At 42.6% G+C, this 20,486-nt stretch overlaps 1 protein-coding gene across 1 annotated transcript in view; it reads left to right on the forward strand.

The window, feature by feature from the left end:
• The window catches only part of LOC124595845, a 53,554-nt gene extending 35,139 nt beyond the window's left edge, over positions 1 to 18,415 (forward strand). Inside the window, exons 6-8 of the mRNA XM_047134747.1 lie at positions 6,177 to 6,308; positions 12,071 to 12,124; positions 18,090 to 18,415. Coding sequence (XP_046990703.1) covers positions 6,177 to 6,308; positions 12,071 to 12,124; positions 18,090 to 18,235 — 332 coding nt within the window. The 3' untranslated portion in view covers positions 18,236 to 18,415. The remainder of the gene's footprint in view (positions 1 to 6,176; positions 6,309 to 12,070; positions 12,125 to 18,089) is intronic.
• Positions 18,416 to 20,486: the final 2,071 nt, after the last annotated feature.

The following is a 20,486-nucleotide window of genomic DNA, read 5'->3' on the forward strand; positions in this document are numbered from 1 at the left end:
ACCTCCACACCATCCATGTAATGCTTACCGCACATTGCATACTTCGTTGGGACAAATAGATGGAAGTCGGAAGGTGCGAGATTCGGGCTGTGAGGTGGTTGAGGAGGAACAGTCCAATGAAGTTTTGTGAGTTCCTCTCGACTGTGCGGACTAGCGTGAGGCTTTCTTGCTTTGTCACAGGAAAGCAGAAGTACGTTTGCATTTTTTAGGCGACGAACACGCTAAAGTAGCTTCTTAAAATTCTTGAGGGTAGTGCTATACACTTCAGGGTTCATCATTGAACCATGAGGGAGGACATCGAACAGAATAAACCCCCGAAGTCCCAGATGACCGCTGCCACGACTTTACCGGCTGAGGATGCAGCTTTGAACTTTCTCTACAGGGGAGAGGTCGTGTGCCTCCGCTCTGTGGATTGCTGTTTTGCTTAAAGTTCGACGTGATGAGCCCATGGTTCATCGCCTGTTACGATGTACGACAAAAAATTGTCACGATTGGTCTTGTAACGCGCAATCATTTCTTTCATTACTCTGTATCGTGTTCTGTTAGACGGAGATGAACCCAGCACATTTGACTACCTATCCTGGTGACAGATCCGTCGATCACCCCGAATGAGAGTGTCCGCACGTTCCAACATTGCAGGAGTCACAGCTGCGTGCCGCCGACCGGCACACAGGAAATCGGACAGGTTTCCACGATTTTGTTGCGATGTTGACACACACCTCGCCCAACGACTCACCGTGCCTTTTTTCACCACCTTTGTCTCTGTAGACGTTCTGCAGGCGCCTATGAATGCCTGCGATCATCTGGTCTTCCGCCACAAGTCAGTGACAGCTCTGTGCTTACGTCACTGACACCATTTTGAAGGCAACCGTAGAGCCGCCACCTAGCGGAACTTCAAAAAACTGTGCGGGCTCAAGCGGGAATACTTCAAAATATACCACAACAATTCCCGAATTTTTTTGACCTAAGCTGGCCGAGAAAAAATTTATTGCATTATTTATTGAACGACCCTCGTAAAAACAGTGATAAAAATGCCAAGCCTCCAAATATATAAACAGAATATTCTACTAGGTTCGTCTGAAAGGCACGGCGAATGTTCTCAGAAAATAAAGGAGATAAGAGTTACAAACAAAATATCTCTTCCGGCCTTCGAAGTAATCACCAGTAGCGACAACACACTACTGACGTTGGTTGTAAAGTTGTTGTAAACTTTAAGCAAACGCTGTCCAGAAACTATGCAGCACTAAATGACGTGCTTCTCATCGTCTTTCCCACCTGTCTCAGGTAGAAATTCACGGTCCCTTAACGTCTTGCTGTCGAAAAAGACGATCAACATCGTCTTAAGCTCGGATTTCCTCAGCCAATGTTTTTCTTCATGGTGGGGAATACGATGAACACCATGCCATCGACTGTCGCTTGATCTCCGGATCCTACTCGCAACAGGAAATCTCATCTCCTGCAACGATGCGGATATTCAACAGCGCGCGACCGCGCTGCTTCCAACGACAGCACTAGAAGCGTTCGCTAATATTTCGCTAATATTCTCCAACAGCTTTACAATCAATTTCCGATGTGTGTTGTAGCTAAAGGTGATTATTGTGAAGGCCAGTGAGCGTATTTTGTTTGTAACTCTAGCTTCCTTTATGAGACTATTCGCTGAACGTTCCAGACGTACCTTGTCGGGTGTTGTGTGTGTGTACGTGGAGGGTTGCTAGTCTTAGCAATATATTGCAGTCTTTACACTGACGGAAAAAATCGCAACAGCAAAAAGAAATTACTGTAGAACAATGAAATTTCGGGGATAAATTTGTCTAGGTAAAATGTTCAAGTGAATGACACTGTAACACGGCAGGCTAATGTAAGCGCGAGAGAAGCCGTTACAAATCTAAAGAGCTGGTACGTTAATAACCGGTGCAACTGGTAGAGTATTAAATGCAAGCATGCGAACGTCCATGCACGATGTTTTACAGGTGCCGAATGTCAGTTTGTGGGATGGATTCCTTGCTTCTTGACTTCATCAGGAAATACAGGAGCTTTTACCTGTAGTTTCGAACAAAACGCTACGGAGATGCTTCGGAAACTCAAATGGGAGTCCATAGTGGGAAGGTGACTTTCTTTCTGTTGAGAAAATTTTTGCGGATGAAGCTGCAGTCCGTTAATGTCCGATATGTGCTCGATTGGAGACAGGTGATCGAGCAGTCCAAGGCAACGTGTTGGCTTACAACAGTGGTATGTGGGCGCGCGTTATCCTGTTGGAAAATACCCCTGGGAATGCTGTTTATAAATGGCAGCACAACATTCGAATCACCAGACTGATTCACAAATTTGCAGTCAGGGTTCGTCATACGAAATCGCACCCAAGGTCTGGATTCAGTGCGTCTAGCACACGGGCAGGTTGGTTGCAGGCTCTCAGCAGGCCTCCTTCTAACCAAAACACGGCCATCACTGGCACCTAGGCAGATTCAGCTTCCACCGAAAAACACAAAGAACCCCCATTCTGCTCTCCAATGAGCCCTCGCTTGACACCAATGAAGTCGCAAAGTCTTGGGTCAATGGAATGTACGATACAGGGTGTCTAACTCGGAGATGTACTTGAAATATCCAATTTGAAATCGTTCGTTCTGTCACTGTGGTTCTAACTGCTGCTCAGATTGCTGCTGCGGACGTAACAGGATGCGCCAGAGCCACAATCCGAACACGACGGTCTTCCCTCTCGGTAGTGGCACGTAGTCGTCCGGAAACCGGTCTTCTTGCGGCCGTCATTCTCGTGATCACCGCTGACAGCTGTCATGTACAGTGGCAACATTCCCACCAAGTCTCTCTGCAGTATCGCAGAAGGAACATCCAGTTTTTCGTACCTCCATTGCACGACTACGTTCAAACTCAGTGAGATGTTCATAGTGGTGTCTTTGTCATCTTAAAGTCATTCTGGACTAACATCGACTCACCATACGCAATCTCTAAGATAATTAACGCTCAGGACCGTTACAGTTTGTATTTAAAGCCAACCTGACTTGAATTCTCATAGTGGCGCTGCTAGCGGCCTTCTTATGCGAATGGCCAGACGTTTGAATAGATACCATCTTTCAGGTGCAGAAACACGCCTACCAACTTTCGTTTACGTCGCAAAACTCCTTCTTGGAGCAGTGATTTTTTTTTCGACAGTGTGGATTAAAATTTAAGTATCGCTGAAAAGGAAGTTAGAGACGAACTCGAACCTCGCTTGGGGAAAGGACGGCGAATGAAGTCAGTCGTTTCTTCTTCAAACAAACTGTCCTGGAATTTTCCATAAGTTGTATACGGAATTCAAGGAAATTCCTGGTTGGTCAGATGGGGATTTGAACCGCGTCTTGCCAAATGCATGTCCAGCCTCTCACCGCTCCTGTAGCCATCCCGCCCTGTGCGCACTGATGAGCCCAATAGAACTCGTACTGGTTCGGTTCCAAAACGCACGCTCTCTGGACTTATTAATCTTATCAGGATCTCTCTTATATGGACTCCTGAGAATTTAGCTACACTTTTAATGAAGATTTAGAGTAGTTTAGACACTGTATTGATCAAATTAGGAGAAGTCTTAAAAAGGCTCTAACTTCTTCTTATTTACTTTGAGCTTCTGGTTTACTTCTGCTGTTCGGTTAAGACTGTTTATGCATAAGTTACAGCGACTGTCATTTTCTACTTTCATTTAGGTAGTGTCGTACGCACCTTCCACCTTACGCCACCTTGTCAATTATTTTGTAAAATTTGAGATTACCTTACTGCCCGTAATAAATAGAAGCTCTGTTTCATAACGTCCACCCAACGTTGGGATTAAATCACCACACACCTGTCCGTTTAATCCACGCCACATGCAGTCTATTGTGTCCTGAACTAATATGTCTTTTATAGTATCTGCTACATAGCGTCTATTGTCCCGAACTAATATGTCTTTTACAGTATCTGCTAGATAGCGCCTGTCTCTAAGATTGACTGAGATCGCAGGCACTGAACACAAGCACACTCCGGTCTTACGCAAAATAAATATATATAAGTGAGACATAAAAGAGATAAAATATCTACAAATATCATTTATCAAGAGCTGCTGTAACTCTGGGTTGCTGTTTGCTATAGAAGAAGCGCATGTAGGTAGATAGCGCAACCTCGTTATACATAAAACGTCTTCCAACAAACTAGTAAATTTTATGCATGTCGATTTATTATTGACAGCAATTTATAATTTTACAATTCAGGACGTCCTTGTTGGGTAGCTTTCATCATTAAACAGTGCAATCAACAATCAAGCAAATCATCTTTGCCTGTAATACGGAATATCACCACTGAAGACTGTGCAGTTACCTAGCTCGAAATGGCGCAGCTGTAAATAATTTCGACTTCAAGTCGCCTTTATCTGATGGTAGATGCCTCTACTGTTTCACGATAGTATCTTCAATAATATGAGTTCACAGCATCAGAAGAACGAAATTCTTCAATCCTTACCCCTTGTGTCTTTAAATATTGTTAGTTAAATTATAACCGGTAGATCAACGAAGTTTGTCACGTGGCGACTACGTAAAGCCGTGCCGTCGAAATTGGCCTTAAAAAAAGAATTCTAATGTGTGTGAAATCTTATGGGACATAACTGCTAAGGTCATCAGTCCCTAAGCTTACATACTACTTAACCTAAATTATCGTAAGGACAAACACACACACCCATGCCCGAGGGAAGACTCGAACCTCCGCCGGGATCAGCCGCACAGTCCATGACTGCAGCTCCCAAGACCGCTCGGCTAATCCCACGCGGCTGTCCTCAAAACCCCAAGCGTAAATTTAATTTGAGGTGTATCTGAAGGAGAACTGTTAAAAGGTAAACTGAAAACTGACCTGAAACTATGTAAAACACTTCACTAATATTTGTCTACAGTAGATTAATTGTATCGATGCCCTTCAATAATGTCGGTTGACAGTTGACAGTGTGATTGCAGAAATGTTCGTCCGGCAGCTTCCTACCTGAGACGACTGCATCAAGATCTCTGGCGCCGACGCTCTGTTGTCTCGCCGATCGCCTGTCCGTCAGAATACACGATAAATAAAAACTCACTAATCCTAACAGAATACGGGGCAAGGTTAAGCGAGTTAATTTAATAGCGAGAACGGAGGTTTCGAAAACAACAGTGGACAATTGCCGAACACCAACACCGACTTGCAGCCCATCTGTTTATTTTTCACTTCACCAAAAGTAATTGAGGAGCGCGGCCCTTCCACAGATTCCAATACAGTTTTGAGTGTACCAAACCAGACTATATTCAGCTCACTCCTCCAAACGAAGACAGTCCGTTTCGCCCGTAATATTCAGTTTATCCCGTAGTTGCAACATAATATAGCTCACCATCGCTCCTCAACTGTTCCTTCCTAGCATTATTCACAGATATCAATTTTTCTAAAGGGTCTAAGCTCCTAAAATTACAACAAAATTACATAAATACTTGGAATTAAGATTAGATAATAAGTAAAAACATTGATTATGCGTAATACATCACATTGGATTTGCATAAAAAAAATTATTACAGTTTAAAATAAGCAATGTTAACAGATAAATGGAAAAAAACACAAATGTTCTGCATAATTCCAAACGGTCAGTAGTAGTAGCGTGTTACAGTTCGGGGCCACGACGTTTTGTTGTACGCTGCGGTGTTGCTGTAAATCACTTGTGTCAAATAGCAGTATGGTTTCCTGAACTTAGAAGTATCTCGTCGGGTATTGACCATTTCTTGTGCGCTTAATTCGGTACGACATCTCGTTGTCCTCGGTATCCTCTGCCATTAGTTAGGCAGTTCTAATCCATTATTTCGAAGTTCAGTAAGCCGCCAGTAATGGTCGGTTGTATAGTGTAGCAGATATCTGGAAACTAGACAGTTTATAGCTATCCTCAAAAAGGGAAAACTAATTTCTGCATCTCGGATTCTACGAATAAACATATTTTTCAATGCTGAAGACTCAGCGGTGCTAGGCCTTCCTCCTGAAGTACATTGGAATGTTTTTACTAAAGTAAGCTTTCAGAACAGAGTACTCAAAACAGCATTTGTCTCCAAAGTTAAAGGACACACATGAATGTGCTGGTATTGCCAGTAAATATCTTTCAGTTTTCGATGAGTTTTCTAGCGTCATTAAATTCCTAACAAGCTGACGCTCTTTTGCAGGAACCTTGGATGGACCCTGGTGTAAGGAGGAGGTCTGTGAGTATTCCCTCTTTCACAGACCGTCTGAAATTGCAAAATGTGCTCCGATATTCCGTGAGGATGACAACTGTTGTGCTTACAGATTTCACTGCCGTAAGTATTGCAACTTACTTTGCCGTAATTTCCTCTACTAAAAAATTAACGATTAAGTTTCAAAAGCCACTTTATACACGTATGTAAGTGAAGTAGATTTTAATATCATTCAGTGATTCACAGAGTGACCGCTGAAAATGTTTCGGGATTGCTTTGATGCGAGAATTTTACTGTACCCAAGCTGAAGCTTTCGAGATCCGTTACTAAACTGCCGTGTTGGCTGTGAGGACGCAAGGCGTTTTGGAAGAAGTTGTACCGCAGTCTTGGAATGCCTAGCAACTGCAAATTCTGCTCAGACTCATGGGACATTCCCGTTGCTTTAACTGCGGTTCAGACGCTTTCACTAGACCAAATTACTTCGGTGTCCCAACCGGCAACGGACGCTCGACACTGGGCAACAGTTCTAAGTGAAACTCCCGACAGCACATACCCCCTCCCCCCCCCCCTCCCCTCCCCCCCCCCCCCCGCCCAGATTAAGTGGTAGGATTACCGAGCGGACAGTCCGTCAAAAACTGGACACAGATTAAGCATGAAAACAGGGAGAAGGTGTACTGACGTGTGAAAAAAAAGCAAAATAGAAAAAGCAAACCGTCCAATTTTAAAAAGTCAGTGTCGAGCAAAGTGTAGGAGCGAAGTGGTCGTGGTTCAGTGATCACGATACTGGACGACAAAACGGACGAGTCGTGTTCGGAACACTCGTGTGCTGATTATTTATTTCACAACATTATGAACTGTCCGTCCGTGCGTTCTTTTTCTGTAGTGTTGGCAGTTGTCATACTATAAATTGGTTGTAGAATGTACCGTAAGTCTAGTGGTACGAATACTGTAACGACGCAAGTAAATGGGAGAGCATGTGCGGTAGCACGTAGTATCTCACATAAATGAAAACAGCAAATAATCGGGTGTGCACTATGTTACAACAAAGAAATTGAAGAATGAAAACTTTCGAAACGGCGCACTTCAAAAACGTTAAAAACATATGTTTTGACAGAGCACAGAGAAACTGTGTGGCTGTGAAACTGTTGCGTTAATCTGGTGCAGGTTGTGTGACGAACTGTTATGTTTACATCATTTCCTTGGGAGTGATCACATTCACATTCGTACAAACACCTAAATCGATCAAGGAGGCATATTCCACTCACTTACCAGGCGCACAAATTAGGTGCATCGGTAAGAGATACCTGTCAAATGACACATGTACTGTCACTAATGCCGTGTATGACACACCAGACGTGTTTTCCGGTGGAGGATTCGGTTGAATTGTCGGCTTGTCATCAAAGATTTCTGGTTCTCATTCGAAAGCCACTTCCTTTCCGTTGCTAATAGAGTAGTTGTACAGAATCAGGTCCCTTCCTTACACCTTGCTGTTGCAAACGGACGTTGCACCACGATACAGACACAAATTTGAATACAGCGACAAAAAATAGTACTGGCACGAGGGAACTTCGACCACGGTTTGCCCGATTAGTGCCCCAATACAGTCACCCCTTTTATAAACCTCATTTTCTTCGTTATTGGTCGTTGCGTTGCATTTGTTCGAGGCGGACGTCACATGATACCCGTTCAAGTTCAAAATTCCTCCATTCACTCCGTTTTTATCAAAGATGGCAGCTAATGCTCTAACCGAACACACTGAGCTACCGTGCCAGCTACTACTCAACCACGACGTCACTGCTCTTCTACACTATTATGTATTGCACAGTGGACGGCCCTTGGACACTGTCTGTATTCTGCAATTTTTTTTTTTTTTTTTTGCACAGTTCAGTACACTTTCTTCCTGTTTTCATGCTTAATCCATGTTCAGGTTTTGAAGGTCTGTTCAGTGGCCCATCTTACCACTAAATCTGAGGGAGAACGAAGGGGAGGTTCCCTGGTGAGGAGTTCGTTTGTAATTCCGCAGCAACAACTGGCGTTAGCGATTTCGCTAAGAGCCGAAAACCCGGAAGTTCATAAATAGGAGAGTATGGCGGCAAAATCCCTGGTTCTTCTTCTGTTTGTTGGGTAAATAGTGGACTCAATCATCTCTGCAGTACTGTTTGCATTAAAGTAATACTACAGAACACGCTCATACCAGGGCAAACAGCAACGCTGAAGAAACCTGTCACCACGATCTTTCACCCTACTGCAGGGATGCCTCAAGGCTCTGTCCTGTCCTCCCTCCTTTGCAGCAAGTCACCTCAGACATTCAGAAATCATGCCGACAGCACCGCCTACCTAGCTACGCACCACACCTCCTAATTCTCCCACGCCTCCCTCCAACGCCACTTGTGTCTCCCGGTCGAGTAAGTGGGAAATGCAAGTCACTCCAAGGAAAAGCCAAGTTACTGTCTTTAGTCGCGCATCTCTGTGATTCTATCGTTCAGTTTTCCACCTCTCCCTCTACAACCAACCCAATTCTTTGCCTAACGTATAATTTAGAACTACATTCTGATATAAAACTCACATGGAATGCTTATCTCCTAGCAGTAGAACACAACGGCCGAAACCTGCTACAAGTTCTAACTACTTGGGACCCACATCATTCTATCATTATCCTCATCCAGCCCATACTAACAATTTCAACACTACCTGGGAGTCTGCCTCCCCTAAATTGTACAAATCCCTTCACACCATGGAATGATACTCCATCTTGTCTTCCAATTGCTCCAGACTTCCCCAACGCACATCCTACGCCAACTTCCACGACTTCTCATGTCGGAGCGCCTTCTCACCCACTACATAAATCGTAAAGCCCATTCTCAGCACTCAGTATTCTATCAACTAATCACCAATACAGGTACTCCGCAGCAGCACTAAATACATATACCAGCTCGCACGCACCTTCAGACATTACCCGTTCTCTCCCGCAGGAATTTCAACCAACTCTCAGTACCAGACCTAGTCACACCTCTGCACGTCACACCATCCTACCATTTTCATGAAAACGAACAGATGACACACCCTTACTGTGGGACGCATGCCGCGATATTTGCTACGCTAACAGGTGCCCACACGATTTTGTTTTACAGAAAAATCCTGGGAAAACACATTAGGTCATCAGACAGGGGAAAATGGGTTCCAGAAGATCTACTAGAGGCTGTGAGACTAGTCGAAGAGCAAGGTATAACTAAAAGGAAAGCAGCTCGAATGAAAAATATACCAGAACGAACATTAAGGAGGAGAATTGCTAAGCACAATTTAAAGAAAAAAAAAGATGTGGACTATTATCATACTTGGGTGAAGATGCACAAAGGAAATTAGTTGCACATGTAAAGAAATTGCAAACATATAGTTCTGCTTCCAGATCATCAGATATCAGGCAAATTGCTTTCGATTTATCTGATCATATGGGATTGAAAAATAAATTCAATCAAGAAAAGAAACGTGTAGGGGAAAATTCGCAATTCTCATTTTTACATAGAACGCAATGCAGGCTTAAGTGTCAGAAAAGCACAAGGGGTGTCTGTTGCCAGAGCGACTGGAGTGAACAGAGACGATGTCAGTTCTTACTTTGATCTATTACCAAAACCATTGTGAGAAAACGGGAGTTTGGATAAACCATGTAGTATCTAGCACGTAGACGAAACTCGTCTACAACCAAACAATTAGCGTGGGAAGATTGTGGCGGCAAAAGGAGGCAGGTATGTCCATGTTATTACTTCTGCTGAAAATGGAGAGACAATAACACTTATTGATTGCTCTAACGGCGAGGGAAATTTCGTACCACCTAACTGAATTTGCAAAGGGGTAAATAAAAAACAAGACGCTGAAGACAACATGCCCCCAGGATCAAATGTTGTTACGCGAAGAGGATCCGCTTATGTGAACACTGATATTCTGATGGATTTGTTCAAAAACAATTTTCTTCCTATACAGGCACCTGGCCCTGCTATACTTCTGCCAGATGGTCATGATGTCCCTCATATTAATTATGTCATCCTCTTTGGTCCAGCTGTTGGCAACAAAGTGTCGGTAGTTTGTTTCTCTAGTCATACTTTTTACAGCCACTAGGCGATCATTTTTCAAGCCGATAAAATTTTACTATAAAGAGACTTTTCATTCACGGATTGTATCTAAAGCAAGGAAAATCGGAAGAATTACAAGGCAGCAGTATGGAGAGTTGCTCTTGAGAGCATGGACTACTGCTGCAATTGTCCAGTTTGGTTTATCCGGATTCAGAGTTACTGGAATTACTACGCTTGATAGAGCAGTAATTGCGAACCATGTCAAGGTTTCAGACTTTAATAATACTGAGACTGAACTGCCAACTATTGAAGATGTCTCTAATCATTTGACTCCAGATCATCCATCAACATCAACGTCTGAAACAAACTTGTTCACAGGACACTCTTCCACTTGCAAACATTGCACAAATTTGGCTACTGTTCGATCAACTGCACACGGCAACTGCAGTGTAAATGACAGCCACTCCTCATGTAGAAACTCCATCAAAATTGCTGGAACAGATTTCACCTGTTCCTGCACTACCTCAGAGAAGTAAATCCAAAAGAAAACGGTCAGTAATGAACGTAAGATGCGACGAGTTTATAGCAACAGAAAGAAAAAAAAATCGCTGAAGAAAAGAAGACAGAGAAAGCTTGTGCACAGAAAAGTGTAGCAGCTAACAGAAGAAAAATCCCCAAAACCAGAGGAAGAAGAGGATGATAATATTTCCCTGCACAACAGTTCCTCTGATGAATTAAATTTTGAAAAAAGAAAAACGAATGAGTAGACTGTCTCGAATTTTATCAAGAAACGTCGTCTGACACTGATTGGATTCAACATGTAGGATTCTCTAGATGGCTTTATGTCTTTTGGAATCGGTCCCCTGTCCCACGCTTCTGCGGCATCTTGCTTTTTTAAACTGCTTTCCTTAAACTGACAAGCCGTTGTATATCATGACAATGTTCCTTTTGTTACAAAGGTTTTTCTAATACGATAATTTCTGTCACAATATACGCTGTTCAAACCATCAATCTTGCCGAAGTTTACTGCGATTGAAATGTATGTATATTGATAAAAATAAATTCGAAAAAAATATGCGGCATCTGTCTCGCGTTTACCTTACACTCAGCTGCTGTTCGGGGTACTGTAGCGTATGTAAAATGATTGTGACAAACATGTATCCAACCTTTTCCATAAGATACATACAAGAAAATATACTTACGATCTGGAACCTATGTCGTACGATGATAAAGTTTCGCAAAAAATAAAGCGTACACTTTTGTATTAAACATTTACTGAATTTTCCGTCGGTGCTTTACAGAATACTTACAAAAGCGACAAAATGTTTACGTAGGATACATAAGAGAAATATTAAAACAATTACATTAATAAAAAGGGGGGTAAGCAAAGAAAGTTTTCAAGTGGAGATACATATAAAAATGGTGAGAAATGAATTTTTTTTTTTTTTACTGAATGCAAAAATTCACTTTGTACGTCATATGGATGGTTCTCTGCTAGAAGACTATCAGCAAAGGTCCAATATTTCTTCTGGAAATTAAATCTGTGTAAGTCGCGCACACTATGTCTGTGTTTGTGACACTCAGTTGTCACCTGAAGATGGATTGAGAAGCCGAAAGCCGCTTGGTGATAAAACAAATATAATTTTGTAGAACATTAGTAAGTGTTTCCTCTTTAATATTCTTTTTCATTTAGTATGTAAAATGTAGAATATTTCAAGAATAATCAGCAGATGAATTAATTAAAATGCAGAGATCTCTAGGAAAGCTTTTTGGGTGCAACAACGGATTAAATTTATCATTGGATCTTCTTTCTTACAGCTTCAGCAGACGATAACGTGGTGAGAGGCTCAGAATCTACAACAGCGAATCAAGGTCAGTCAGTCTCTTTTTAAAATTTGCTATAATGGTTCGAGTTGCGCTTACATATTACTTCACGTTGCTGTCTTAGCGTAATACAATTGGTCTTCGCCAACAATCACTAACTGCCAAATTCAGTAGCCAACGTTGTAGATTTAAAACTCTCTTTGTTATGATACCAGTTGAAACGTCAAGCAACTGCTTAGTCATCTACGTTAGTAAGTGACTATCTCGGAACAACGATTCTGGTACCATTCAGAGGTTGCCTTTGTAACCGCCTCCATGGGAAACAAAAATTTGGTTTTCATATTACACGTAATTATTAACCGAAATTAAAAGTTTAGAATACCGACATGATCTAGTCATTAAGAGGTGTAATCTCACGTTGGAAGTTTAACACAGTAAGTCAAGTATTGCAGTTAGAAACTGTGCGTTTGTTTTCAGGCAGCGTAAATGACAGCGCACAATTACCGCGACTTTATTCATCCAGTTTCTGGACAATGAGAGTACTTAGCGACATTCAGTAAACTCTTCACATAATTTGAAACATTTAAGAAACTATTCCTCGCTGAAACCCTCCATAAAACGATAGAAAGGAAAAAAAACCTTATCGCCTACCACACTTTCGTTGTTAACGCAGTAAATCTTCATTGTCAGGCATGACGTTTTAACTGATTGCTTCCTTACAACCAAGTCCATTCGTAAGGTATTTCGCAGACAGTATCCACATATTCCATTGAATTTATCTGCGAAATTATACCATTATACTACACATAGTTCAGGAGATACAACACCAGAAACATTAAGATGCGCGAAAAAACTGACTTTTGCTTAAAATGGAGCGTAAATTTCCCGCACTGTATTCATTCAGTGGATCATAATCAGAGCACTTAGCGACTTCCTAGCAACTTTAAACATAATTTAAAACTTTCCTAATCTGTTTCTAAACATTTTCTCGCTTACATAATTAACATCAAATATTTAATATACTGAGTCATTTGTAAAATAATCAGAGGTTTGAACAGGGGTTCGATTCTGTAAACCAATCGAGGGTTTAGCGGTTAATTAGGTTCCACTAAGAATCCGTCCTCATGCTGAGATTTTCGGTTTTTATTTTCTCGCTCTGCCTGTCTCTAAGGACATTCTGAGCCTTCGTAAGAATATTAAAAGATAAATCGTTCCTCCATGGTCCGTACAAAAGGGTGTACAGTATTGTTCTAGAATCTGAGGCACTGAAAGATTTCTGAGCATTCCCTTTTTAGTGACATACACTGTTTAAACATGTACGCAAGATAACTGGGTAATGGATGCTGCCATCTGTTGAGGAGTACCTGACGTGAATGAGAGACGATGACGATCCCATCAAAGAGACGCTGTACAAGATGGGAAAAGTGGCCTCCTATATTAGCAACCGTACATCGTTAGCCTTAAGCGGCTTAGAGGACGTTGGCGCGAAACCTGTATCTGGATGTCTGGACGGGGGATTTTAAATGGCGCGTCCTCCGCGCGACGTGGCTCGGTTACAACTCCGTTATTACACAGTCAACACACGTAATTGATTCAGACGCGTTACTGATAGGTACTTGAGTGTTTCATAAAATTTCCGACGTGCAGCTGCATAAATTTCACTTCTTCTTCTAATATTTTGGCTGTATACTGTCCAGCCACCTTCACAGTGAACCGACGTGACCAACGCTGCAGCACTTGCTCCATCCTTTTAAACCCGCGGACCGCACCACTGCGCATGTGGCCACAGATACACAGGGCCTCAGAGACGTTGATTGGCGACAAAGAGGTGCAACAGATGTATGAAATTAGATCTATAGCTGCATGGTCAATCCACGTGGTGACATCGATGTTTCACTGCGAGCTGCACAGTTGCGTCATCTTTGTGAATTTACTACAGTAAGTGCCGGATTTCATGATTTATTTCAAGCTGAAGCCGCTGTCTCTATTAATTAAATTCGACGCCAACGGAATTAAAATTGCTTCTTTTACTACTGAGTCGCAGAATGCTGAAGTCGAGGCTAAAATTTCTACGCTATTGTACACCGTAGAGTGCCCAGTGTCAATACAATGCTCTACCACCGCCGATTTATTAGGTTGTAAGGGCCGGGTGAACCTGCGGTGCTCTGTGCATCTGTCATGGACTGTATGCGTCGTCAGTCTGATGTATGAACGGCCACACTCACAGGGGATCTTGTAAATCGCAAGCTTACGAAGCATCAAATCATGTTTAACGGAACCCAGGATCGCTTCTGTGTTCGGTGGAGAGTGAAAGCTACTTTCACTTGGGTTTGCTGAGGATCCGACCTATTTTTGACGATAGACTTCCGACGTATGTCACAAAAGCCATGGATGTAGAATTTCCCGTGACTCTGCAGTCCTTACGTCCGCTGTTGGTTTCATTCAGTGTGCCTTACGTATCTGCTGAGGAGAATATCTGTTGGCTTGAAAAACCCTTCTCAAGTGTAGAAGCTCGTCGTCCAGATTGCTCTCGTCAGCAATGACATGTGCTGTGTGTACCAGGGCTGGGCTCACTCTGAAGATGGCTGGATGGTACACAGCCGAAATATTACAAGAAGAAGTGAAATTTATGCGGCTGCACGCCCGAAATTTTGTGGAACAACCATTGCGCCTAGGAAATATGAAGATGCACATGAAGCAACTGAGTGTGTACTGAGGGCATGTAATCACGTCTGAATATTACGCGGTTACCTCTCGTGATGGCGTCATTATAGAAGTGCGTCAGGTTCTGAGTATTTACATGTAGTTGTTATTTACCCCCGCAGACGGAATATGGGGTCATCCTCTGACCAGACTAACCACTCTCCATTATATCTTCTCCAAAAACGTTTCCTAATGACACCATTCTGTATGCTATCTGAATTTTCTGGTACCATATTGATATCGTGTAGGTTATGGAAGAAGATGGCACTGTCGTGAGACAGGGAACTCGTACCGTGTTGGACTGAGGCTCAAATACCAGCCTAGCCATCAAGATGTAGGTGAACCGCGATTGCTCTGAATCTCTTTAGACAAATGCAGGGATGGTTCCAGTGAAAGGGCGTGGCCCATTTTCTTCCTCGTCCTTCCACAATCCGAGCATACACTCCGTCGCTAATAACCTCCTAATCAACGGGACGTTAAGAAAAAAAAATTTCTCCTTCCTTCGCTCCTATAATTTATTCTCAACGAATTTTCATGTTGTGTATCGTTGGCTAAAACGGTATGTAATGTAAAACAATTAGTGACACATGCAGTGGAGGGCTGTTATTTGTGGACACAGTAAAATGTCGGTCCTATTTGCTCGGAGAAAGCGTGTGAAAACATTTGTAGATTTAGAAACCTCAGAGAGCCTTCCTCTTCGGGAAAGACTTTCGTTCACCGCAGAAGTTATTTGTGCTAACAAAGGGTACCTTTGAGCTCGAACGCTCGGAATAGCACGAAACACTCGATCATAAGAAAACAATGATCTAGGTCATTTCCATGCACAAGTTGCATTCTAGCATGAGTGACAAATTAATAGAGAGACACAAAGTAATATGATAACAATATCGTAGGCGGAAATTATAAGTAATTCAGTGACGTCAGTGTATGATTACATTTTCAATCTACAGTGTCAAAAATACTGTGCTTAAAGTAATTACAATAGCGCAAAAGAGACATATCCAACACACCTGGTAGTGGTTATATTGGTCACCGTTGCGGGATTTTGACGAAGTGGATAAAACAAGTGGGAGAGAACATTGTTCACCCTTCAATTGCTTTCGAATTCAAGCAATCCAACATCAAAAGCCACACTAATTATATTTTTAAACTATGATATGGGTATGTCAATGTCATAACATGCCTTTCACCAAGCATAGTGAAACATAGGAGTATATTTTGGCGCAGAAAATTGATTGTAAATCACAGAGTGGAGTTGATGAAATAACAATCATGTTTTCATTTGTGGTTAGCTACATTGTAGTTTTACAAAATCAGCACTCAGTTTATACACATTGCCGAAAGAAGTAAATATCAAGGGGTTGACAATATTTTGTTGTTTTCGGTGGCAATATATTCAACATAACATTTTTGTTTGGAAAACTTGCATCTAGAAATGCGTGATCTGTATGGCGTGGTCGAAATCACACAGCAATAAGTTCTTTTAACTTGTTACATGTTCCGCAAGGACTGAAGTTAGGAAACGTTTCATGTGTTCATTATTCATTTTTACACTTTTGCTTGCCTCCCCATGAATGTTTCGTGGGCAGGTTGTTTCAAGTTTGTTTGAAATATATGGGCCGGAAGTCCATTGTACCTTTTGAAAACCGATTTAGAGCTTGTTTGCTAGTCTGCCTGTCAGTGTTAAAGCCATGTTAATTGTGTAACTGTGGGTAGAGCTATGTACAGACTGTAACACACTAACTGTAGTTTTCCGTCCTCTGTGAGACGATGTTGATGATGAAGACATTTCGTGATAGAATTGACTCTGGTCACTTTTCTCTACATTTTCTTTCTCCACACCCTATTCTGCGTCCACAAACTGTTGTGCATTGTAAGGTACACTATTCTCGTCTTCTATGCCCTTAGGCGTGACAAATGCAGCTATGTGTCTGGATGAAATGTCGTATACAGCCTTAACACTGTCGATAAAAGAAATCGAAGCTTTGAAAATATCTGAGTCATCAATTTTAGACAGTCCTAGTGACCACATTTGCAGATGCTGATAGTGAACTGCAGATCGATACGACCTCACACTATCAAACTGCGATGTTTCATGCTCTTCTATAGTTTATAATAGTGGAGGTCTGTTTCCTTCGAAACTAGCTGCTGCTCGCCTTTTGCTAGGCATGTAATTTAGGATTGATCCACTATTTGATTTACTTTTAATGCACTCATAGCGCCTGCTTTGTTTGCTACTGGAATTGAAGGCACGATTCTAATAGTCTTCATAAATGTTCTCTAGTACGCTATCATCTATATTTTGTAATAGAATAGGCCTCGACTATTTGGGTGGAGACAGTTCGTACTCACTTCGACTGGACTGTTCCTTTCGCTACGGAGATGTACGTCGTGTACTGTTTGAACAGCTCCCTTCAGGTTGAGATTCTTCCTGTTCTTCGAAATCAGTATATCTATTCAGCGTAACGTGATTTATTTCTGTGGCGTCCCCATTATAATACCTGATTTATTACGTTATATAATATCCCGATTTCAATTCCACATTCACCACGGCCAAAGTTTTTCCGTAAAATTTGGACCGCATTCTTAGGATTAATTCTCTTCATGATACCCCCGGACAAAGTTTGCACAGTAATCCGCACACTCCTGTTGTTTTTATGACTGAGTGTTTACATAAGCACGGTTTTGTGGGATTCCGAGCGTACTATGCTAAAGGTGTCCCTTGTAACTATTGCATAGATGCTGGATTAGGAATGTTATTCACATTAGATGGATTTATAGCAAATGGATAATAATTAGAGGCTGTACAGTGGTGCCTTTTACATGTTGCTTTCGATACTGAACGTCCCTTGGGCACTTTTTACCTCTATTAGTGTATGGTAGGCTGTCGCAGAAACTGTCCTAGACGATTTCACTGATTCTTACCTCTTGGTATGAAATCATACGTTTAAATTTTACTGTATTCACTGACGAATCAGTTTGAGTTTTGCAGTTTCTGCACGAGCAGACGCACTAGATAGAAGCGATTTATTTCATATCTTTGCGACCAACACACAAGAAAGTCACTAATTTACAGAAACAACTGAATATCAGTCGCACCTCCATCACCAGTGTAGACACGTTCATCGCCCATTATGCGTTGGTATTAAGTATTTTGTGTTCTTGATGATGTCTGAAGTGCTGTCTTTGTTTGTGCATGCGTGCGTGTCTTTGTGTGTGTGTGTGTGTGTGTGTGTGTGTGTGCGACTGGAACAACTATGCACGTATGAATGGTAAACAATAATACACTCTCCTCTCCGTTACATTGCAGGTGGCCAGTGCTCTTTCGGAGAGCACGAACTGAACGTCGGCGACGAGCTACTTGTTGGCACTGACGGCTGCGTCAAATGCAGATGCGACGTTCCTCCATTCATAACTTGCACGCAGCGTCCTGAATGCGGCGGTTTCTTCCTTTGATACCTTGTACGCAGTTACCAGATCCTGAATGGGACGCAGAAGGTTTTAGTGTTTAGTTTTTAGGCGTGTGTAAACGAAATTATGAATTACACGTCATATTTCGAAGAAAAATGTTAAACAATGAAATGTAATTACTGTGACAAGAAAAGTGAACTAATAAATCGTAAATGAAGTACTATATTTCCCTGTCTCAATACCACAGTGACAAAGTCATGCAAGACTATACAGGTTTAGTAAATTAACTATAATTTATAGTTCTTCGAAATGGCTATGTATGTAATCAGATAAATCAGGAGCACGTCTTCTAGCGACCGTATATTCTGCATTGACTAACTGAACTAATTTTGTACAGGCTGTGAGTGTATGCTTTCCCGGCGTATACAGCTGGCGAAGAGTTCTCGGGCTTCCAGCCGGGTGGCGGTGTCTTCAAACAGCGACGTTTCGACGAGTGACATATTCATCATCTTCTGGCGAAGTGCCGAGACTTTGCGGATGCCGGTCCCTTTATACCTGCGGTGTGCCCCCCACCCCCTGGCCGCGGGAGGCTGGGTCCAGAGGAGCCGGCGGGCGAGGTGGAGGGGGAAGCGGGTGCGCCGTTCGTGTCTCCGTCAGAGCATTCTGATTGCGTCTCGTGAGCTGGACGGTTCTTGTTGCGTTCCTGGCGTATTGCAGCTAATGCTGGATTCCAGGCCGCGCTCAGTTGATAGCCTTCGTCCCTGTTCACAAGGTTCTCGTGGACCCGTATTTCTATTGATTCTTTAATGACGCTATCCCAATAGCTCCCGGCTCGGCATAGCACCCTGGTGTTTTCGAAGTCAAAGGTGTGGTTTTCTTTGATGCTATGTTCAGCTATAGCAGATTTCTCTACCTGTCCAAGTCGAACATGCCTGATGTGTTCCTCGCACCTTTTTGAGATGCAGCGCTGCGTTTGACCAATGTACTGCACACCACATTCGCAGGCAATGTTGTATATACCAGGTGTGTTTAGTTTGAGTGGGTCTTTAGCTGAGCCCAGCAGCTCTTTCGTCTTCGGCAGTGGTCGCAAGACGGTATTTATGTTAGATTTTCTTAATAGCCTCCCGATTTTGGCTGATGTGGGCCCCAAATATGGAAGAAAGGCGAGTCTCTTATTAACTTCCTCTTCCTCTTCCTGAACTTTGTCAGCCTGTCTCCTCTTGAAGGCTATCCATTGTGGTGATTACTTGGAATGCGCACATTGTTCTCTGACGTGGTTTACCTTTCCTTCCTCCAAAATATGCATCAGATGCAGCGTGAGAACGTGGACAATTGTGGTTGGTGCTAGTGGAGTTTGGTGTTACATTGGTGGTATTGTGGACCAGGCTGGCAACAACTTGAAGTCCAACCCAGAGCTGTCACTTAGTCTACTGCGTGTAGCCATTTGCAGGGATATTAAGCGGAACGATCACAGGCGCTGAACTGTAGGTAAAGCAGGCGGCAGACCTCCATTCTCCATAAGGATACTGGGAGATTCTGTCTTTTGCGTACTGACTGCAAAGCTCTTGTACGTACCACCATAAAATTTCTAAGTTTGTGGGACCTGAATCAAATGGGGGTAACGGGGGTTATAATGGATGTCGACAAAGAGTGATGGCATGAACCGTCAGATTTGCTTGACTCATTGATGAATGTCCCAGAAATGCTAAAAATCGTGGATCGGCAGACTCTTGAAGATAGCCACTTGAAGATAGGCACCAGTTGTCCTACGAAGGTCTACTTACAAAGTGTGAAGATCCAGCATCCGCGACATTGCAAGTAAAATGAAAACATCTAAAAGCGCTCAAAACTCGCATTTTCGAGCGACAGTATACTTGAAGGGAGATTTTCACGATGTGATATTCTGCTGACTCAGTAAGAGAAAACGCTGCCTGCCTCATTATGAAATGTGATTTCATTCCGTCTTCAGACAGTGGAAAACGCAATATTCTTCTGTCGTATATGGAAGACCTGATGGAACACAGTCACAGCCGTGTACTCACAAAGGGACCGTGCCTACTCGTCATCACCGATTTCGTCCAGGGTCGACCACAAATGGAAGTGACAGAAAAGGATATGTATTCGCAGCTATGAATATGAACCACCTCCGGCAGTGTATTCGAATGACGAAAACGAAAATTTCTGCCGGACCAGGACTCTAATCGGGATATCCACGCTTTACCTGGGCGGTCGCCGTAACCGTTTCCTCTTATCTTTTTTTCTTTGCAAAAGAGGAGTGGGACTCTATCCAGTGACC

Source organism: Schistocerca americana, chromosome 2 (genome assembly GCF_021461395.2).
Source record: "Schistocerca americana isolate TAMUIC-IGC-003095 chromosome 2, iqSchAmer2.1, whole genome shotgun sequence".
Taxonomy (NCBI): domain Eukaryota; kingdom Metazoa; phylum Arthropoda; class Insecta; order Orthoptera; family Acrididae; genus Schistocerca; species Schistocerca americana.